The following is a 23711-nucleotide window of genomic DNA, read 5'->3' as shown; positions in this document are numbered from 1 at the left end:
ATTCAGAGACTCTAATGACTTAAACTTCCATAGGACTCTAAAACACTTGTATCATGCCAGAACTGGCTGCATAGTGGACCTGCTGTGGAAATTAATCAATACCTACATGTTCTATTCCACCTTTTAGTGGTTGAGTGGGGGGAGGGGGATATAAACCTACCTTTACCTCAGCAAGTTAAGCTGTTTGCTTACCTTCAGTTTGCAAACCTGCCTTCCTCACTTTGAAATTCATTATTTGATACTTCTGACCTACTTGGTCTCTGGCCACTCATAGGTTAGAATAGATAGAGATCAGTCTAGAGACTATAGTCTAGACTACATTTCAAACTCTTGGCAAGATTTTTAGCCTGGATTCTGACTTTTTTTTTTTTTTTTTTGTTTTGTTTTTGTTTTGTTTATTTGTTTTTGTTTTTTTAAAATGTGGGTTCTATTTCAATATAGCTGGTCCTTGTATTTTATTATACATTTAAAAACATGATTCTGAAAAGGAGTCCATAGGCTTCACCAGATTGCCAAAGGAGTCCATGACAAAAATGATTAGTTCTTTCTGACTGCCATATTAAAAAGAAATACATAGTGCTTATAGTCTAAAAAAAGCTTTGTGTTTTTTTGAACCAGGCTCTAGATAATCTTGAAGGTTCTCTAGGTACCTTCTGCTTAGTACCACTTCCTTTTTCTGGAATCTATCTAAATCTTTCCATCCTGGAAACTTTAATGTTTCATGTAAAGAGATCTGATTGATGTCTGTCTATAACTATGACCAGACTATTTGTGTTCTGCTAGATTCTAAAGCATCATGGCTGACTAACCATGAAGGATTAAATGTGCCAAGTAAAGCACCTATTGCTTCATCTCATTGGTCCCTCTTATTCTGTGAAATCCTGTTCCTTCTCAGCAGTGAACTGCATCACTTTCCAATAAAATCAGCCAAATCGCTTGCAGAAATGTGAACTTTATTACTAATTTACAGAGAACATCAGCTTTATGCCCAGTAAATCTGACTGAAAAGACACATGCATTAGCATTTAGTAAGCAAAGAGAAGAGGAAAGAGGCATTTTTTGCATTTGCCTTGTGTTTATTTTGACTATGTTCTTCAAAACAAAAGAATAAAGTAAAAACACTGTTCACAATGCCAAAAAAGAAAAGCCAATAATCCAACACAGCAGAAGCCTTATTTTGTTGGATTTTCTGAAGTTCACTTCATTGCAAAACCAAAATTTATTTGAAAATTTCATTTTTCAAAAACCCCAAAATTGCCAGATGACATTTTTTATGTAAAGAATTATATGAAGATGATAGGTTTAATTTTATTGTCCATCAATTGTTTATGTAAATCCAGCCAGAGCTGCAGAAAATATTTCTAGTTTAATGATGAATTAGATTGGTTTGGTTAAATTTCCATAATTTTACTTAGAAAAGGATCAGGAAGCAATTTGTCATAAAACTAAATCAGGAAGGAAAAGCAGTAAGACAGCTTGGAAGCTGCCAGGTAATAATTAAATGGCTTCCACGTAGTTAGCTGGGAGCATCCCAGTCCTGCCGGTCCTCTGCACCGTGCCATACATCCAGCCTTCATCAATGGCTTGAACATTGACAATAGCATCACCATCTTTGAAGGATACTTCATCTGCATCAGCTGCCATGTAGTCATACATGGCTCGGAAGGTTTTCTGTGATTGCCGGCAGAAAGAGAAAAGCACAGTGTTGATTTGCAAATTAAGGAGACAAATTCCATACCTTTAATTTGTCAAAGTTTGAATGCACCCATTACTTAAAAGACAGGAGGCAATATGTGAAATTATGTAACCTTTTTAAAGCAGAGAAAGACCAGAGCTTTGAGGCACTACTACAGTACAATACTGGTTTGGTTTTAAGTAGATGGTTCAAATGCGGTCTCAAGAATAGCTGTGTGACTTTGGCAAGTAACTTAAACAGGTTACCTCTGGTTTTTTGAATTTTTTCCCCAACTAAAATGAGGATGATGATAGCATCTACCTCCCAGGTGTGTGGTGAGGATCATATTAGATAATATTAAGCACAGTGCCTAGTACACAGTAAGTACTATTTAAATGCTAGCTATTTTTAGTTTCTGCATATTTTCTCCTACCTTTAGAGCTTATAGTGTGTGTGAATGATTTTTTCATTGCTAACATATTTTTAAGTCATTTTATACTGACTAAATGATCATTCATGGACTAAAGAAATATTTATTGAACCCCTTTAATGTTTAATGAATGAATATAAAAAATTTTTAAGCCATATGCCATATGCTAGGGCTTGGGCTAAAAGGGAGTTCGTTTTCAAAAAGCATCACAGTCCCTGCCCTTGAGTTTATATTCTAATATATGTGGAATTGGAGACAAGTTCCAAAGAAATAATATTTTTAGGGTCATCAGTGTTCAGTACCCCAAACTAAAATCGACACTTGAATTGTTATACATGAAATAACTATATTTTTCCCAGCTAAAGGCAACACACCTTTCTCCAGGTGGTCTATAATCTCTCTAATCTGGATACTATTTGACGGTAGGATTAATCTTTTCCACTGCAGAGGTAGATTTCAAAATTAAGTAGGGGAAGATTTCTTGGATTGTAAGAATAGAAAAAGCAGGAGGAAGGGATTAAAAAAAATTGGGGAAAAGATCAAGTGAGAACAAAACATCTTTATTAGCCTTTAGGTTAGAGAAGCTAATTTAAGTCTTGGACTGCTAGTCCTTGCTGTTTCTGAAACAAATAGTGATAGGGTTCCTTTTTAGTTGGCCTGCTAACTAAGGGAGTCTCCCTAGGGTTGGGCTATAAATTAAGACTTTTTTCCTTTTTTGGGGTGTCTGTCAGCCAAGCCCTTGATGGAATGATGATGGAAGGCACTGTGGGCAGATGAGGTGGAAGTTGAAAAGGAATGGGTTTGGAGAAGAGATGAAGAGGAGAGAATATCTGTTCAACCAAAGCCAGAGGCAATAGAACATCCATCAGAGGGAGAAGAGAGCCCATAAAATATTCCTTTCCCAAAATTTATTTCTTACCCCATTTTTATATGATTTTATATGATCTGGATGGAATGTTTCTAAGGCAGTGATGTGCCAGATATGGCCAAAGAATATGAATTGCAAAATAACGATTAACTTCACCACTTTATACAAACACCATATTTTAAGAGAAAACAAGTTTCTCCCAAATAGATATTTGGTAATACAATAATAGTTTTAGCATTGCTTATGAGTTTTTCTCTATTCAAAAGATACTTTGCCTTCCTCTGCCCTCTCTTTTCAAGATTCCTTTTTTTTTGGGTAAGGACGAGTATTCTTCCATTAGAATGTGAACTCTTTAAGAATGGGAATTATCTTTCTACTTGTATTTTTAGTCCTAGTATTTGACTGTATCTGACACACAGAAAACACTTAAATTCTTGTTGACCTATTAAAACCTAATGATTGTATGCTATATTCAGGAGCTGCCTATTTTGGATAACACAATATATCTCTCTACTTATATCTATATCTATACACTATATGTTACATATTATACATCCATACATATGTTCTCTTTAGCTAAGGAGCCTACAATTTATGAGATTTAAGTTTGCTAAAGGAAGGATTTTTTGACATCAGTGTAATGGACAATGGTGACTGAGAAGGATCATTCTCTAGAGGAAAAATACTTGTTACAGTTTCTCATCTTAGAATTCTATTATATATATATATATATATATATGTCAACAACTGAGATTTTGGAGAAAAGTGATTTTCAACACTACTATTCACTTACTCCAGCAGTAGAAGGGTGGGATGGGATAGAAGATACTGTTGTCTGCTGGGTAGCAACAGAAGATGACCTTTGCTGTGGAAGCTCTGTAGTTTTTGCATGTTTGTAAGCTGCAAAAAAGAGAAACATTTAATACTGGGAGGGAAAAATTGGTCATAAACCATTGACTTTGTTCTTTCAACAGCTGAATTTTCTTTCCAAAACATGGATCACTTGCCCTTTCTATTGACTGGCAAAGCTAAAATCTTGAGAAAAAGATAAAAATCTAAGCTCTTTCTGCTAAGAAATAAAGAAACAAAACCACAACATAAATGAATTTTTCACTTATTCTAAAATTCAACTCACTGTTGGCTAAATGTATTTATCACAATTTACTAGCTTCATTCCCTAAGTCAGGATTTCTCAACTCAACAACCATCCTGAACCTAATTTCAATCTGAAAAGAAATACACTTTAGAGTTTACCATTCATGGGTCTTTGGAAATGTGTTTTCCCCTGAATTACATGTTCAATATTAATGGAAATAAATTCTAGATTTTATTACATATAGGGCTTTGTATGTCTTTCCTGGACCTCTTATTCAATAAGAAAAATAAATTCTATACCTTATCATATGCACATAAGAAATAAAACAAAGAGATCAACTAATTTTAAAGAATTATATAATTACCAAATATTTATAACCATAAGTTATATTTACCAAATATTTTCTGTACCTACTTGACAAGCTTCATGTAATCCTGTTATAATACCTGATGAGGTTGCTGAGAAGAAGACTCCTCCATTACTGTAATGGGAAAGGTGGTGTTCTGAATGCTCTGATTTCTCATCTCCACCACTGATGCTCAATGCACTGGCAGATCGAGATGCATCACGGCTCCGCCTTTGGGCTTGCACTAAAGTGAGTAAGAAGCAGGATGGAAAAAGTGATGAAAGTGATTTTAAGGAATATATATATATACACATATTTACTAAAAACAGATAGTAACCTCTGTCTAAATGCAGTAACTCAGATCAACTATGATTGACTATATTAAATCTTATTCCAAATTTAAATAGAAGAAATGTTAAATATTTTCTCAAGTTGGTAGATATAGTCTACCTTTTAAAACTATTCTTTATTTTTGTTCTTTTGTTCTTTGCTATTTAATGGGCAGAAGGATTAGTAGTATAAGTGTCAGCACAAAAATAAGAAGGGAAAGAACCAAAATGATAGTATTTAGTATATAACTAATTTATACATATATATTAGACCAAAAATATCTGAATATATTTAATCAGTTTGAATCAAATACAGGAAGTGCTTTTGGCTTCTGTACCAATTTTATGATAGAAAAGTGGAAAATTTGGGGAAAGGGCTTTTAGGACCTGAAAAAAAAATATATTACTCTTATAGTAGAAATCCGTCAAGTTGTATACTCTGTGAGACATACACGATGGAATAATTTGCCTGATTGTTTTGTTGTCAAATAGTTTCAAAGAATTACTTACCATTAACCATGTGTAAGCTTCGGGATTGGATATTGTCTTCTGCTGGATCATAGTCAAAAACTGAGCCAGGATTGGTGCGCCAAACCCGTAAGCCTTTTATTAAAACAAATCATAGCTTAAGGATTCTATGAGACTGTTCCAATTCCCTTCCTCCAAATCCCTACCTAAAAGACTCTAGTTTCTTTCAGTTCAACTATCAATTTTTAAAATTTTGTATTTATTTAAAGCATTTATTTAAGCATTTTCACAACATAACATTTTTATAACATTTGTTTAATAAAAAAGATGATTGCACATGAAACTGCAAATCTATTATGTACATCTTGTTATTCCATTTAAATATACAAGAAAGTTATCATGTAATTTTTTTTTTCTTCCATCCCTTCAGAGAAACAGAAACAGATAGGCAGAATGGATTTAAAATCAGAATTTAACCATCAATTTCTACATAAGGTTTTTCCTTATTTCCCCAGTTCCTAGTCATTCACTATTTTGTACAGTACTTACCATAGTCAACACAAAATAGGTGCGTAATATGTTTATTCTTCCTAGCCCCCTTAGTAAAGCTTCCCTCAAATTTATCTTCCATTCATTTATTTTACATATCTTTTATGCACATGGTTCTCCTAATCAAATGTAAGCCCCTTGATTTTAGAGTTCTTTTTTTTTTTTTTTTTTTTTTTTTGAGGCTGGGGTTAAGTGACTTGCCCAGGGTCACACAGCTAGGAAGTGTTAAGTGTCTGAGACCAGATTTGAACTCAGGTCCTCCTGAATTCAAGGCTGGTGCTCTATCCACTGCGCCACCTAGCTGCCCCAAGTCCCTTGATTTTAAAGACTTTCTTTCTCTTTGATTTCTCCTAAAATAATAGCCACTTAATAAATGCTTGTTAATTGATGGGTGGGAAAAAGAAAACCAAACTATTTCATTCACAAAAGGAAGAGGGGAATATAGAAGCAAGCTATGTTGGGAAGAACATCACCCTTGGGATAAATATTGGAACTGAATGCTAGCTCAATCACTTACTATGTCAGAATTAGGTAGTAGAGGAAGAATGTGTGTAAGGAGCTAGTCCAGAACATAGTAGGTCCTTAGGAAATGTTTATTAACTGACTGCCTCAATTTTCTCCTCTGCAAAATAGGGATAACAATAGTACCTACTTCCCAGGGTTTTTGGTAGTATTAAATTAGGTAATATTTGTAAAGTTCTTCACAAACCTTAAAGCCCATGCCATTGCTAGATCCTATTATTATTCATTACATGGCTTTATTGTCATTTGTTATTATAGGATGTTAGTCACCAAGACGACTTCAGTCATAATCAAGATTATTCTCAGGGATTTCTTAACCTCACATCCAGATCCTTGGCCTTTATATTTTGTCAGCTGATTTTCTGATTGACAACTTTCAAATTTGCCAGCATTTAATTCTTTGCCTTTGGGCCTGATATAAATAGTTTAAAAAGAGTATCAGATAGGGAATTAAGAGAATTAAGATCTAATGTCACCTACATCACTCAGTCTACCTGTCAAATGAAGGAGGCAGGTCTGTGATTCTTTCCAATTCCTGTGCTTTTTGTTTTTTACCTGTTATGGTCTCTTGATCCTGATCAGTCCGTTTTCTCTCCATTTCCACCACCTTTCTCTGTATACCCCTGTAGTTTATGTCGCTGAAGTCTTGTGTGTTCTTTTTCACTCGTTCGGTAATGGGGTCAGTCACCACTGGAGTGAAGCAACCCTTATGTTTTTCAAAGTCTTCATGGTATTTCACCTGATATTTAATTGAGGCAAAAGATGATATAAGCTGATCGTGTCCCATATTAGATAATCAGAACAGGCGATTGAGCCTGCCAGCAACAGCTACATCACTCACCGTTGAGATGTGGCGCTGGGTCTCTCGCACCCGTCTCATTTCTGGGGTGTCCAAGACATAGGCAGCTTTGCCTTGCACTTGTTTCCGGAAACTATCAGAGTATAGAACCTAGCAAAGAGAAAGGGAGTGAGTTGTGTTCACAATGGCATGATGTCTGTGAGACCTAAAACCTTCCCCATGGATACCAGATGCTGGAAGGAACTAAATGGAGAACCCTGACCAGCAGCAAAGACTAAGGGCTTACATAGATTGCTGGCAAGGATTAGAACATGGGGAAAAGTCACATCTCTGTTTATTCTTAGAGTGAGAAGACTAACTTTGGTTTTGAAAAATATGTGGATTAGAGGAAAGAAATTTTGGGGAATCTGTTAAAATTAATGAGTATAATAGTTGGTCCAGCTTATAATTTTCTCTCACTTGAAAATTGAAAATGTATTTGCTTACATGAATTTTATATATATATATATATATATATATATATATATATATATTCATATTATATCATTTGAAAGTCACAGTCATATTGTGGAAAGATGCTGTGAAAGTCATAGTATTTTTGTACATAGAGGAAACATAGGGGAATTATAGTTTGGTGATTTGTTCAGGGTCATAGTAAATTGTGGAAGCTCACCTTGAATAGCAACTTGGAATCTTATGACTCCAAATCCATTATACAACAGAATGTGCTAACCTCTTGAATTTACTAGGAATTGACCTTTCTATTAGTGACTCTATGTCACTCTCTTTATAGGAGAAGTATAATGGTTATTGATCTCAAGTACTCTTTGTATAAAAAACTATGAAAAATGAAAGTCTCCTAAGGATTGTGTTAAGTCTGAAGAGTGATATAAAGATCTTCCTTATCTTTTCAGGGAAGTGCTAAACTGTATATTGTCAAGAATGGTCAATTTATTGGTTTGCTTTATTTAAATATATTTCTTCATTATAAGAATTTTCTTGGGGGATTGTCACTGGGTAGTAACAATGTTGTATTTTTTCTAACGCATCAATTATCATTTCCTTAAGAAGGATTTAAGAAATATTTAGCCATACTTTTTAGCCATATTTTTTCTCTTCTCAACATTTTGTTCCTGTGGGAGAAAGTTTTCATCTTATTTTACAATTAATATGTTAATGTAGAAATCCAAGTATCCTAGTTACTGAAAGACAACATGAATCATGTCAGTAACATCAAAGAAAGTGCATTCCTTTAGAGTACTACTCATTTCACATCTTTATCTTAAACACAGAGGGACAGGTCAGAGATTTAGATTGTTAGGAAGTCAACTTGTGACAAGCAGTTATATAAGTGTGTCATCCCTTCTCCTTACAGTAATACAACAGGGAGGTGAAGAAGAAAGAGAGAAAATACTGGGAATTAAAATGTTATGTCTTAGTATGATCATTTTGAATCCAAAAAAGCACAGAGGAAAGTTAATTTTAGGGTCATTGTTTTAGGTTGAGAGCTAAAGAAGGTACACATTTTAAAAAGTGTTAAAATGTTATCATCCAAGGAGTTACAACATTTTTTTTTTTTTTGGTCCTAGAAAATACCGAGCTAATGTTTTCTTGGTTGCGCTTAGCTCTCTCCATCTCTGGAGTGACAGGTGTTGGGGTGGCCTTTCTCATGTTCTCTTTGTACAAAACCTATGGGATCCAAGAAAGTATCCAGATATCAGAAAGCAGACAACCATTTCTGAAACTCACTGCTTAACTGGGGTTACTGTTCAATATGATCAGTGCAGAAAAAGAAAGCACCTTGGGAGAGGAAATTGTTAAAATGTTATTTCATAAAGCAAAAGATTTGTTTTAAAAGGAAAAGCAGGTTGTTGTTTTTAATTGGGGGAAAACAAGAAGGAAAGGAGATATGCAGAGACAGTGTTTGGAAAACAGAATGAATTAGGTGCAGGAAAAAAAAATCTGGCAGGCTCATTAATTTTAAAATATATGTATATTTTTTATCTCTCAAAATACCGAGCTAACGTTCTCTTGATTGCGTTTGACTCTCTCCATCTCTGGAGTGACAGGTGTGGGGGTTGCCTTTCCCAGGCCCTCTTTGTATAATACCTATGGGATACAAAGATGTATGCATCCAAAAATCACTGAGGGCATTGAATTAATCCCACTTAGAAAAGTTATATGTTTTAAGTCACTACTGTGAGTGGAAACAGCTCTTTAAGAATAAGCTATTAAAAAGTTAATGTAAAAAAAAGTTAATGTAAAAGTTAAAGATACCATTGTAGTATTCAAAAATGATTTAGGGACAGCAATAATTTTTGTATGGGTATGTCTGGGAGAAAACCCAACAAAGCAATTTGGGATGGGTTAGGAGCAGACCAAACTGCAGTGGTTATTTTGCAAATTATGAAGCACTTTTCTTTTTCAAGACAATACCGAGCTAATGTTTTCTTGATTGCGTTTGACTCTCTGCATCTCTGGAGTGACAGGGGTTGGGGTGGCTTTCCCCACATTTTCTTTGTATAAAACCTATAGAATACCATGGAATGCAGAAACCCAAAAAGAAGAGAGAATTCATGTTACCAAATGATCATAGGAACACACATAAACTGCTTTTTAGCAGAACACTTGGGACATAAGGAAGGTTAAGATGGAGAGGGTTAAAAAATATCTAAGATGAGTTGCATTGTCCTAGAATATTGGGGTTAAATTGAATCTGCAAATACACAAGTCCTTTCCTAGACAGGAAAGGTTTTAAAAACCATGCATAATGATAGAGAACTGTCTTGCTCCCCAAGAGATTGAATGACCAGAAGAGAGCTTTTCTCCATTTTTCAATGAATCATAATCTCCACCCCTATCTCTTAGTGACTTTTCCACTGTTCTTCTAAGGTGCTATAAAGCCTGGCTTCCACTACTTTAGATAAAAGAAAAACTTTGAACTAGTCCTAAGATATAACCTGACCTTAAAGTCAGCTTGAAAAAAAATCAACAGACAAAAAATTGAGGAGGGAAAAAATCCATCTTGCATTATTATATGCAGTTATTATACTTTAATGTAAAACAAAGGATTGTTTCCTTCCCTTTCTAACTACCATTTCTTATATCCCTTTCTTCGATGTCTAAAATATCAGTCTTTAATAATACGGAGGGGCTTGAAGATCTTTAACAAAAGTATTTCCCCCTCTACATGGAAAAACTGTTGGGATGAAAAATCTCAGGGTTTCCCTCCTCCTGGGAGCCTGGGGGAAAAGAATGATTCTGACCAAGACCTTTGAGAAACTTATCACTACAAACTTTTTGAGAGCCACAAGAACTAATTTTTATATTATACTTGCTCTCTATACCTAAAGACCTGGCCCTTTCAAGAACAACAAAACCAGTTGTCAAAACAAGATATAGTTAATAACCTGTATATCTACATCTAAGAATGGGTCTAATGCTTAGATAAAAGTATAAGACTAAACAAACATTTTGTTAGGATGTTACTCAGAAGAAAATTTTATTTTTATTTTTTTGGTCACCAAAGCCAAATTATTAGCAATTTTATGTCATTGTCTCTATAGGAGAGGTATAAGCATTATTAACCTCAAGTTCTCTTTGTATAAAATTGACAAGGCAAATGAAAAGCCAAAAATTATGAGAAAAAATACCATAAGATATTCAACCTTAATATTTCTGAGATGCTCAGGTTAACTAGGTTGTTGTTGGTGGTGGTGGGTTTTTTTTTTTTTTTTTTTTGGTCTGTTTTTCCAGAATTTAAAAGCCCATTGAAACAAAGAGAACTTTGGAGTGGAGGGGAGGAAGGAAAGGTATGGGAAGAAGATATATAGTATGTAGTATTTTATAGGAAAATTTATTTCTACAATTAGGACTTCATATTAATGATTAAAACAATCTTATTTCATAATGTTAAAGTTAAAAAAAACCCAGCAACAAATAGGCTAACAAGTCATACAAACTTGTTCTTTTTTTTTTTTTCCCTAAAAGCTAGAATTAATGTGCGTTATTTTTAAATTGTTAAAACTTGGGGTTTTTCCTTTCTTTTCAAAGTACCGAGCTAATATTTTCTTGATTGTGTTTGACTCTCTCCATCTCTGGAGTGATGGGTAAGGGGGTTCCCTTGCCCAGGTTCTCTTTGTATAACACCTGCATGAGGAGAAAGCAGCCAAAAAAGCAAGAATGAATAAGATTCCTTGGTTTGTAAGTTTTATGTAACAGTTCAGTTTTCTTGCAATGCCCAGGTATTACATCTGAGGTAAGGAGTAAGGAGATTGATGAGGCACTAATAAGTTTTAATTGAAAAGGTTATAGGGATATATGTTATTTTTTTTTCGATTTTAGGGGCTCTGAAATAATGATAATGAGGATAATGAGGTTGTTAGAAAATTTTTTGTTATCTAAAAATGAAATACTCCTTTTCAACACTAATAACAACAAAAAGGTTTTTTAAAGGGAAAAAATTGAGTCAGTAGCAATATTATGGTGAAAGAACCTATTTTTTCTCTTCTTACGGGAATGAGATTAAAAAGCTAAGGAAGGCAAGTACTTTTTAAAGCTGTTAAGAGCTAATTTTATTATAATGTTAAATGGCATCTTTTTTCCTTTGCAAAATACCGAGCTAAAGTTTTCTTGATTGTGTTTCACTCTCTCCATCTCTGGAGTGATGGGGATTGGGATCCCTGTCCCCAGATTTTCTTTGTACAACACCTGTATGACACAAAAAGGCATCCAGAGAAAAGCAGCAATCAATACAAACTTCCTCCATTTTTTCTGGGGTGGGGTTAGGGGGAGAGAAAGAAATCAAGATTAATGGAAACTTCTCTGCCACTTGGAGCTCCTCAAATATTTCTTTGATGTATTATAAAAACCAAAATACACAAAGATGGAACAAAGCACTAAGAATGAAGAAAGGACTTTTGTTTTTGCCACTGAGAGCAATCCAATCTGTGCAGTATCAAGTAAATTCATGAGTATCAAAGTTTTTTTAGTTAGTATAATTTCAGTCCTCTAGAACATTTAATAGGAAGATATGCTCAAAGAAAAAAAAAAGGATAAGCTGTGAAGATAGTTTTAAAATGGGAAATATCAATAATAATTCATATTAAGATATTTAGAGTAAATGGGCATGATGCATATCTATTATTTTACTCCATATTCTTGGGCAAACTTCTCTCAGTTTTTCTTATTTTAAAAACAAAGTTGGAGCATTTAATTTTTGGTTGAAATGAGCATGTTAGGTACTTTTAAAAAAGTCAATCTAGATCAGATGTTCACGACAAATTTCTAAAACTTAATCTACAAAATATCATGAAAAGAGTATATTTTGAGGCTCAGGCTCCAAATCCTTATACAGATAGACAGAGAAAATGTTAGAATAAAAAGTAAAGGATGGGAGTATTTCCAGGACAGAATTTTTTAGGAGCTTCAGGTTGAATTTAAGTTTTATTATCTATGTTTACCAAAGCAGAATAAAAGGAGGATCCCAGCCACTTAGACTGTTAAATAGCTGGCAGTTTAGTTTTTAAAATTTGAAATGAGAGCAATTTATTTTCTTAAGCGAAGGAGAAGAGTTAAAAATTTCTGAATGATTGCATCAAAATTTAACCAGAAAACAGCAAGTTAAAAGAAATCAGGTGAAAGGGTTTTTTAGTCAGGAGGAAAAGAGCTGTAAGAGATTTTATTGGGATAAGTTAATTAGATTAAAAAAACTAAGAATGGATACTTTTTAAACCATTAATTTTAAAAACCAATAAAATAAAAGCTTTTTTGTTTTGTTTTGTTTTTTAATACCGAGCTAAAGTTTTCTTGATTGTGTTTGACTCTCTCCATCTCTGGAGTAATCGGGATTGGGGTTCCTGTCCCCAGGTTCTCTTTGTACAACACCTGTGTGACATAAAGAATCCAGGGGTGGGGGAGGGAAGAAGAGGTAGTAAATCAGTACAAGTCTCTGGGCCATATGGTTGGGAATCTAATTGATTTCATTTAAGGATTATATTGAGAAAAGATATATCCTCACTCTCTTGTTCTCTCTATTCAAGTTCTAGGTCAGATCTTCATTACCTGATGGAGATTTAGCTTCTGAATCTTTATCATTGTATAGATTTGTTTTTTCTCAGAATGATTCAGGAAAAGTATATGATTTCCAAAAAACCCTACAAATTTTTATCACAAAGTCAAATAGAAAATTTGTGGTTTGGAAAAATATTGAGATATATTCCCTGAGAATAAAAAGTAATGTTGATTTTATGGGTTGAATTGGTTATAGTTGGTGAAATAAACCAAAACACAAAGGAAACGAAGAGGGATAGTGGGCAATTATGCAGTGAATTCAGAAACATTAAAATGCTTGAAATAAAAATGTTTTTTTTTTTTTTTTTTTTTTAACTCTTGGTACCATATAATGTTCACTATAGATTATGTGGAAAAAAAAATCTGTCCTTAACCACTAAGATTATTGGACCTTGAAATATGTTTTTTATAATAGTCTAACTAAGTGAAAGAAAACAAATATATTTGGAAAAGCTTAAGACATAATGGACAAAACTATTCAGAAAAGTTACATTAAACTACAATGAAAAATCAACAGAATTAACAATGGTTAGTAATAGAACAATGGAAAATGACATAATTAAAATGAATTGGTTTTACTGAAGGTGGAAATTTTAGGGTGGAAAATCACATTAAAATTAAAGTTAAGAAAGAAATTTTATCCACTAACCATTCCTATTCCCACTTCATCCCACCCTCATAAAAGATCCACTAATTTTTCTTATCAATTTTTGGTTCTCTGTCTCTGGAGCAATAGTTACAAGGAATTCCTTAACCAATTTTCACTGAATATTTGTGTAATAGAAACTTTAAAAAATGATGGTAAAGAAAACAATAAATAAGATGCCATAATTTAATCTTCTTTTTTGGACAAATGAAAAGAAACTGGATTCTTTCTGTAAAAGGCTTATAAAACAGGATAATTAGCAAAGCAGAATGCTTTACCTTAAACATTAACTACTTTTAAAGAAAATAATAATGCAACTTTATGCTCCAGAGACTCTGGTTTGTACTCTGTGGTCAGTTAACATTGACCATGATTATGATCAAGGTCAAGATTTACTGATATTCCTGCACAAGAATGAGTTAATTGTTTTCACATATTGATTTTCTTACCAGTTATAATCCAGAAATACAAAAGGCATTTTGAGACCTTAAAGTATTATTTTTAGAAATCAAAAATACCTGCACTTTAAAATTTCCAAAGGCAAACAATAGAGAGGGAAGGAAAGGAGGCAATTAAGAGGTCTAAGGAAGGATTATAGAAATTACAAAGTGGTGAGAATAAAAGGTGAGTAAAAGATTTTGAAAATCAGAGGGTTCAGATGGTGAAAGGAATATTTTTTCTTTTCTTTTTTTTCTTTTTGATTAAGTTGATTACATGAAAGGACAAGGAATGGGAAGTTTTCATTTTTAAAAGTTAAAAGGATTAAAAAAAAAAAAAGGATTTTAATATGGTTAAGGGAGCTTTTGTTCTCCCAAATACCGAGCTAAAGTTTTCTTGATTGTGTTTGACTCTCTCCATCTCAGGAGTGACCGGTAAGGGGGTTCCCTTGCCCAGGTTCTCTTTGTACAACACCTGTATAGCATAAAAAAGCATCAACAATCATGTCAGCACAGCGCCATGTGCAGGTCAGATCAGGCTTGTCTTCAAGGGGAATTTGCAGTCATTCAAACAGATAAAACAAAAATCCCCAACTGGGTTATTTTAAAGTTTCTCTTATTAATACTTTTAACCCTGCATACAGCAATTTCCAGTATATATTTGGAAGAGACAGTTTGTTCTGCTACCAAGCTAAGGGCTTGACTTGTGCTTTAGTCAGCTACTCTTGACAGACTTGATAGACTCTGAGTTTAGAATCAAAAATGTGAGAGCTAGAAAGAGCTTAGAAATCACTTAGTCCATCCCCTTATTTTCAAATGATGAAAAACAAATAAAATGACTTGCCCAAGATCACATAAGTAATAAGTAGCAAAATTAAACCTTGAATCTTAAGGCCTACTGGCTTTTAGTCAAGTGCTATGCTTGTCTGCCTGTTTAGAAAACATGACAAATTACTAAGAGGTAGAAACAATATTATGAGGTAGTCAGACAGGCAGACATCAGTATTTGTCAAGCACATAATGATGTGCCAGGAACATTAGAAAACAAACACTAAGATTGGCTGGGAAGGAACATTTTAAGACAGATTACAATCTATTTCCTAAAGAGAAAATGGGGGAGGGGGGAGAAAAATCAAGAAATATTAGCCATATTTTTGGTAGACCTCAAAGTGTTCCAAAGAAAGTATCTTGTATATATGGTTGTGGTATCCATTTTATATGAATGACTAAAACCTGGAGATATACATTTCTGAGTGAAATATTCTGAATAATGATTGGGAATCATATTCTCCCAAAAGGCCCCTGTGAAACACAAGGAAAGTATCCAACAAGGTGACAAAGAATACAAGTAAAATTCTAATTTTTCTTTTCTAACAGAAATATTAGATTTTTAGACTTGCACAACACAAGTAAACACCGTGTTAGAAACATCTACTGTTATTTATAAGAAAACAGAAAAGATTACAGAATATGTTGTTTTTAGGGCACTGATAAATACATAGGTATATATGATAGGATAATCATGGTTAAAATTTCACACCAGAACTGGATAATGTATATATATTAAAGTAGATTTGGGTTGAAAACCAAAGTATTAATTGGTAACATTTCCTCCATATTTTTGTGTCTAGTTGTTTTATAGGGAGAAGATACTTTTCAAAGGTTAAGATTATTTTTAGTATGATATTAAAGGGAACTTTTTACCCCCCTAAAAAATACCGAGCTAACGTTCTCTTGATTGCGTTTGACTCTCTCCATCTCTGGAGTAATAGGTGTTGGGGTTCCAGTCCCCAAATTTTCTTTGTACAACACCTGTGAGATATAAGACAGCACGCAAATAAACCCACTCAACACAGGCACAGTAATTCAGGATGTGAGGAAAATAGGAGTGGGAAGGAAAAAGGATTTTGTGTTTTAGTTGATTGGATTTAGTAAGAGTATATAGCTTTTTTTTTTTTTTCATTTTATTCCACACGTTATGAAGATAAATTCTATAGTGGTAATTATTGTTTGGATTATAAATGTTGTGAGACAATGGAGTTACATGATGTAAGCAATCATGAAGAATTCCATGTTAATTTAACTAGGATCTTTCACACTTGTCAGTCACCCAGGTTAAGGCTCAGGTGGGGGAAATGAATCACAAGATCTCATATAGGTGATTTGGGTCAGATGGTGACACACACAAAGCATCATGGTTAGGCTGTTACTTTTTTTTTTTTTTTAGGATGAGTTATGGTAAATTTTTAAAAGGGTTTGAATTTCTTGTGTTTACAAATACCGAGCTAAAGTTCTCTTGATTGCGTTTGACTCTCTCCATCTCTGGAGTGATAGTGGTTGGGATGCCTGTACCCAAGTTCTCTTTGTACATAACCTGTAGAATATAAGGAGGACACCCAAAATGGTGGTAAGATCATTAGCCCTTAAAAATCATTAAGGCGGTATGGATATTGAGGAAGGAAATTAATTTGCAAAAACATTCTATTATTAAAATATGTTTAGACTGGAGAAAAATTATTCACTAAAATTTTTTTTTCTTTCAAAAATGAACCTTAATTTTACCATCTTGGAGAAAAAAAAACATATATTCATTGACTATTGTCAATACTCAGTGAAAAACTTCACCCATGGAGAAGGAAATCAGTTCATTATGTATATTGTAACTTACAGATAGTCACTGCCAGCTACTACCACAACCAAAATTTTCCATTAAAAAAAAAAAGGAAATCTATTTTATTTAAGCAGTATTTAACATAGCTGAAATTTACTTTTTTCACTATGAAATCTAAATAGGGTGAACAGTAATGAAATTGACTTTTTGGAGTTCTTTATACTAGTAGATTATCTAGTATAAACTTAGTCTATAATCTAGGAGCAAGGGAAATTATGAACCCCTGGGGAGAAAAACTGTCAAAGATCAAGCTTAGTCTATTCATATTCCAGTGAAGGGGGTGAGGAGAATTGATTTTTAAAAAACTTTGGGGGCCTGTAAATCTTAATTCTCCATTGTTCTGCTATTTTATTGACCCAGACCTGTTTCCTCTAGCTCTAGCATTAACTCTTTGAGGACCTAAAGAATTCATTATGTTTATTTTAGAACTATTAGGTACTTAATAGAAATGTTCACTTTTTTTCACCCATGCTGGAGATACAGACAGATAAGAACTCTGGGAGGTTGGGCCAAAAATTTCCAATATATTACCTGTATCAGATTGTTTTCTATCTTGGGGAAGGAAGAAAAAAAAGTTGGAACTCAAAATTTCACAAAAATGAATGTTGAAAACTATCTTTACATGTAATTGAAAAATAAAATACTATTGAATTAAAAAAAGATGTCCAGAGACAATGTGGCACAGTGAAAATGCTACTGAATTTAGGATTGGAATACTAGGATTTTAATCCCTATTGTATATATTTTATTTTCAATTGAATAACTCATTTCATTTTTCTGACCATTAGTTTCCTCACCTTTAAAATGGGGATAGTGGCAATTATATATTCTGAATGACTTATTAATGACAAAGTATTATACAAATTGGGCTTATTAGACCTTTAGATACTTATTGACTCCAATGCTTTCATTCTCCAGATGAGGAAACTAAGTCCTAGAGAAGTAAAGTTCCTTGCTTGAGGCCACACATATATGGAATAGTCAATTTAAAAAAATAGAATTAATATGTGTGATAATAGCCTAGATGCTAGAACCAAAAGCATGACTTCCAATAAGTATTGGAGACTTCCTTGTGTGGCCACTGGATAACATAATAAAATCATCATCATCATAACTCACAAAACTCATTTTCATAACTTTATGAGTTAGGTAATATTATTCCCATTTTCTTCCTATTATAGTTCCCATATTTCCCAGGAAAGTGACACTCAGAAAGCTTAAATGACTTAACAAAGTTATACATCTTGCATGTGTCAAAACCAGGACTGAGATAAAGGGTTATTCTGGCTCTAGGGATAGCATTCCCTCCTTTACTAACTCTAGATAATGGTTTTTTGTCTGACTGACTTCCAACTTAAGGTGAATTATACTTGTACCCCTAAGGAAGGTAATCTTTAGTGATGAAGGACAGGCTACTTGGTGATAAAAAGGCAATTATATAAACAAGTACAGAAAGTATAAGCCACTACCGAGCTTATGTGCTTTTGAGTCTCCTTGACACGTTTCACTTCAGGAAGATCAGGAATTGGAGTTCCTTGTCCAATGCTTTCCTTATATTTCACCTGTAGTAACACAAATAGGAAATAAATGACAACACTTATTAGTTCTATCCAAGACTGGTTTTTGGTAAAAATTACAGAAGTTTATTTAATCCAATTAATTCAAGCTTGACACTTCTAAATTTATAGGATCTTTAAGATGGAAGGAATCTTAAAGATCAAATAGCAATTTTCACCCAATTCCAACTCCTTTTTTGTGATGTAATAAATACAGATTAACTGTGCTTAAAGGGAACTTTCAGAGAGGACTGAATCCATCTACCTAGCTAATCACAGGATTATATCCAAATTATTCACAGCAAACATGCATTCCTCTTTAAAAAAATATCCAGTAAAGAAAATCCTTCAACTTTCTTTTGAGCTCATAGAATATTATCCAGCATCTGAGTGAAATGAATAGAACCAGAAGATCGCTGTACACTTCAATGCTGTATGAAGATGTATTCTGATGGAAGTGGATATCTTCAACATAAAGAAGATCCAACTCACTTCCAGTTGATCAATGATGGACAGAAACAACTACACCCAGAGAAGGAACACTGGGAAGTGAATGTAAATTGTTAGCACTACTGTCTATCTACCCAGGTTACTTATACCTTCAGAAGCTAATACTTAATGTGCAACAAGAAAATGGTATTTACACACATATATTGTATCTAGGTTATACTGTAACACATGTAAAATGTATGGGATTGCCTGCCATTGGGGGGAAGAAGTAGAGGGAGGGAGGGGATAATTTGGAAAAATGAATACAAGGGATAATGTTTAAAAAAATTACTCATGCATATATACTGTCAAAAATTATAAATAAATAAAATTTAAAAAATAAAAGAATATTATCCAGCATCTCTTCCCAGATCCTCCCTATAACATCAGTAATAATGTCTGCCTAGATTCTGCTTAAAGAGAGGAAACCTATTTTGGGCCTTCTTTAGGCTGTCCATTCAACTTTTTGGTAACTCATTGCCAGAGTTATCCTTTTTCTAAAAATTTTTACAATCTTAAACATTTATAAAAAACTCTTTTTTTGCTTTAAGCAAATATGCAAGAGTTTAATTACATTGTGAATACGAATTCTGGAAGGGTGTCAATGTTCATCTGAAAGTGCACGTCCTTCAGGCCTGGGATAGATCATTGTCTCTCCTTGGGGAACCAGCAGTACATATCTAGACCCATTGGAAAGGCCCCAGCCCAACACATTCTCATATTATTTCTTTTCCAATTGTATTATTCCAGTTTGCATCATTTATGAGTGCTGCTAATGGAGATGTTGGTATAAAAAATTAAAAAGAGGGAGAGTTTAAAATCCATGATCTTTACCGAGCTAATGTGATCCTGTGTCTGTTTGACTCTCATCATCTCAGGAGTCTGTCCAATAGCTGTTCCAGGAGAGATGCCTTCTTTATATAAAACCTAGTCGTTCAGAACAAGAACAATGTTACCACAAAAGGAATGGAATCTCACCTTGTCCTGGAGAATGATTAGGATAAAAAAGGTTTCTATGAAGGCCAGAGAATTTTCTTTGACCTGTTCAGTCTCAGCACAGAGCAACACTATTAAACTATCTACACTGCTAGTGAATTTTGTTATTTCTTCTTCACTCAACAAATATCCAATCACTCAAAAAACTGGCAAGCATTTAATACATCGGAGGAGTTATGCTAAGCTCTGAGGATAAAGACAAAAATGAAATTACCCCTACTCTCAAGAATTCTACATTCTGTTGAATGAATGGAGGAATGAAAAAAACATTTATTACACACTTGTTATTTGCATAGCACTGTGCTAAGTGACAGAGATAACAAAAGAATACAAGCTACTCTATGCTCACAAGAGCAGGATTTGTAATGAGAAAGAGAATACTTACAGTTGGGAACCCATTCAAAATGAATACAAACTAATTTGGGGAAGGGCTAGCTTAACCATTACTGGGGTTGGGAGGAATATCCAGAAAAGGCATTCACTCTAGTCAATCTTAAAAGCTTTTAAGGCAATTTCTTCCCCAGACTATGCTACCTTGTTAGTACAGGTCTGAACAATACTGAACTTCATTCCTCACATGGAACACAAAATCTATTCTGAGAGACACAAATGAAGCCAGGACAGATGCAACATGTTCTATAAAAGGGATTTTTTGGGGCCAAGAACATTAACAATACACAACATCAAAGAATATTTCAATTGATTGACCACAAGACAAAACAGAGATCACAGGGTTACTGCTTTGGAATTTAAAAGAAGAAAAATTATTTAGTTAGCGTTTTTTACTTAATGACTTTAGATGGTCTTTGATGGAACTTGCTTAAGTAAGAGATTTGGTTATCCTACTATCGATTATTGGTATCAGCTACAGTAGTAATGGTTAATTTTTGAAACATTAGGAAGTTAGCATCACTACAGATGAGCTTTCCTAAAAAATAGGTTGGAATTACTTAGGTTAGCATTGAAATGGAAAACAAAATAAGTATACCGAGCTGAAATTCTTTTGATTTTCTTTAACACGCAGTATTTCTGGCGTGTCTTGTACAACTGTAATTTTTCCTTTAGCGTTTTTATGATCACTCTGGTATTGAAGCTATAAAGAAAGAGTAAATAAACACCTAGTTACTATTTGAGTATCCTTATGTAAGTCTGGATCTGGGACTTTTCCAAAGTGTAACAAACAAACCAAATCTTAGAGAAGTGCTATGTCCCTGGAGAATGTCTGAGAAACACTGATCTTAACACAAAGAAAAAAAATTCTTTCATGAGAATTTCTAGGAGCCAATTTGTTGTCAGATTTTGGTTTAAGGTTGGAGAATGAAGGGAAGAGAAACACACAGACTCAACACAAAACCATTTGTTGCTTGGAGCTAAATCTTAGGCTTGCTTGACAAAGACAGATCATCACTGACACAGGATGGTGAACATTTATATTTGAAGAAATATAAATCATAAGAGAAGGGAACATTTCAAATTTCCACTTCACCTTTATTTTTGGCATTTGTGATAATCCCAAATCTAGAAAATGATCCTAAACATGGGTCCTCATTTCCCAGGGAAGGAATAAGAAGATAAAATTGGTCATTGGATTGATTCCCAGCAGCAGGAGAGTAACTATTATGAATTCTAAGATGCCCATTTGGACCCTAACCCTAAGTGTGTTGGCAACATACTTTAAAAAATAAGTTATTTTTTTTTATAATTATGAGCTTAGTATAGTGATTAAATGCTTCTTTGGGCTTGCATGTAACAGATTAGAAATTACAGCATAAGTGAGCCCTTAACTAACTGATGTAAAGAACTGCTATGATTTTGACTAGAGCTGCATTTTATCATTTCTCTTGCTACCTTTGGCTGTTGGTTACTTTGTGCTGACTTTGATTGTCTCTGGCAAACCATTCTAAGTAAAACAATTTTCACTTAAAATTATGAGCTTAACATTAACAAACATAAACATTTCAGTAAACAAAGAACAGAAAAGAGAATTACGTATGAAATGGTGAGTGCACTATTTACAGTTCAAACATTTTTAAATATTTAAATTTTAATAAATATTTAAAGTCCACACAAAGTGGACTTTAAAAATGTGCATTATTAAGTAGGATAGTAAGAAAATTTTCTTGCTTTATTGCTTGCTCCCTTCTGTAAGGGAATTTTCTTCAGTGTAATTTTCTAAAGTTTTGTAGGTGTGCTTTTCTTCCTTTTTTGTGTCACTATCACTACCTAATATGACTCCTCCCTTTTGTCCCTCCACCCCCATAGTGGTCTTCCCTTCCATTTCAAATAGAATAGGAAATAGAATCAAACTAAAAATGACTTTGAATGAATTAAACACATACAAGGCTGAAGTTCTTCTGGTTCTCTCGGACTCTCTGCATCTCTGGAGTCTCTAGCACTGTCTCATAGTAGGACATGCATCTTTCTGCATCTTCTTTGTACTTTTTCTGAAACACATTCAAAGGGGATAAGAGAATGAACAACAGAGCTATGTGATATAATGTTGGCGCTTAGAACACAGTGCCTTAAGATGGTTGACATTGGGGGTTCATAGGATCATATACTTTAGAGTTAGAAGAGATTGTAGAGTTCCTCTAATCCAACACCCTTATTTTACAGATGGGGAAACTTGAAGCCCAGAGAAGTAAATGAGTAACCTAAAAAATCACACAGGTATTAAGTGTCAGAGCCAGGCAGGATTCAGATTCTGGTTGCCTCCATATCCATCACTTTCCATTGCTCCACTCTTGGATCTTGGGTCCTTTTTTTCCTTATTATTTATAGAAGTAGGTGGGTCTTCAAACTCAGACTCCCACAACAAGCAAAGCACATGTCTTCATAAAATTGTTAAGGGTAGGCAGTGTACATACTGCTGTTTCCGTGCTTCTGTATAGAGCCAGGGATGAGAGCTTTCTAAGAGAGTCTTTGTATAGTCTTAGCTCTTAATTGTTGTTGGAAGATTGGCCAATAAAGATGAGTCCACAGTGGTCCACTGATCCATTTGGGTCCACATTTGAATACTACAACATTAGTAAATCTAGTAGCTGTATGTGAACAAAAATTATGCACTTAATTGCTAAACTATTAAACATAGTAACAAGACGGGAAGAAGGCAAGGAGACCACCAAGTGATGGAGAAAAGAATTGTTTAGTTTGATCTCTTTCTGGGCCTAATTTGGTTCCACCAAATTTCTATGATGGTTATGAGGAAGGAGGGCCACTGCTAAGAATTTATTTGCTTCCTTTGGAGAAAAAGATACCCCTATATATGTTTTATGAGTTATGCTATAAAAATGGGCAGTTGCATGTATTATCAGTCCTAATGGTTGTTATACTGGTGTCATTTGAATATTTTATTTTTCAGGCAAAAGGGATGGATTTTTAAGGGGTGGATGGGTGATGGATTGTTTACTAAGAAGTGATTATTATATCAAAACAAAATAGATTAATAAAACAGTAACAAAGAATATGTTGTGGTTTATTACAGTTTAAGTTTAAAATTGTTTATAAGAGTTACTATTTGATATATATCTAAAGTAGTAAAGGATTGTGTGATTGTGTATATGTATGTATGTGTGTGTGTGTGAGTGTGAGTGTGTGTGTGTGTGTGTGTGTGTGTGTGAGAGAGAGAGAGAGAGAGAGAGAGAAAGAGAGAGAGAGGGAGAGAGAGAGAGAGAGAGAGAGAGAGAGAGAGAGAGAGAGAGAGAGAGAGAGAGAGAGAGAGAGAGAGAGAGAGAGAGAGAGAGAGACTATCCACTGTGGAAT

General features: G+C 34.0%; 1 protein-coding gene across 1 annotated transcript in view; it reads right to left on the bottom strand.

The window, feature by feature from the left end:
- Window positions 1-937: 937 nt before the first annotated feature.
- The window catches only part of NEB (nebulin), a 213863-nt gene continuing 191089 nt past the window's right edge, over window positions 938-23711 (bottom strand). The window contains 19 exon segments of the mRNA XM_074303459.1: window positions 938-1671; window positions 3767-3873; window positions 4516-4659; window positions 5255-5347; window positions 6839-7022; window positions 7125-7232; window positions 8679-8771; window positions 9099-9191; window positions 9519-9611; window positions 11139-11231; window positions 11700-11792; window positions 12876-12968; window positions 14620-14712; window positions 15957-16049; window positions 16519-16611; window positions 18378-18470; window positions 19788-19880; window positions 20938-21042; window positions 22289-22393. Coding sequence (XP_074159560.1) covers window positions 1498-1671; window positions 3767-3873; window positions 4516-4659; window positions 5255-5347; window positions 6839-7022; window positions 7125-7232; window positions 8679-8771; window positions 9099-9191; window positions 9519-9611; window positions 11139-11231; window positions 11700-11792; window positions 12876-12968; window positions 14620-14712; window positions 15957-16049; window positions 16519-16611; window positions 18378-18470; window positions 19788-19880; window positions 20938-21042; window positions 22289-22393 — 2043 coding nt within the window. The 3' untranslated portion in view covers window positions 938-1497.

This window comes from Sminthopsis crassicaudata, chromosome 3 (genome assembly GCF_048593235.1).
Source record: "Sminthopsis crassicaudata isolate SCR6 chromosome 3, ASM4859323v1, whole genome shotgun sequence".
Taxonomy (NCBI): domain Eukaryota; kingdom Metazoa; phylum Chordata; class Mammalia; order Dasyuromorphia; family Dasyuridae; genus Sminthopsis; species Sminthopsis crassicaudata.
The sequence above is the reverse complement of the archived record's forward strand: the minus strand, read 5'-3'. Positions and strand labels throughout refer to the sequence as shown.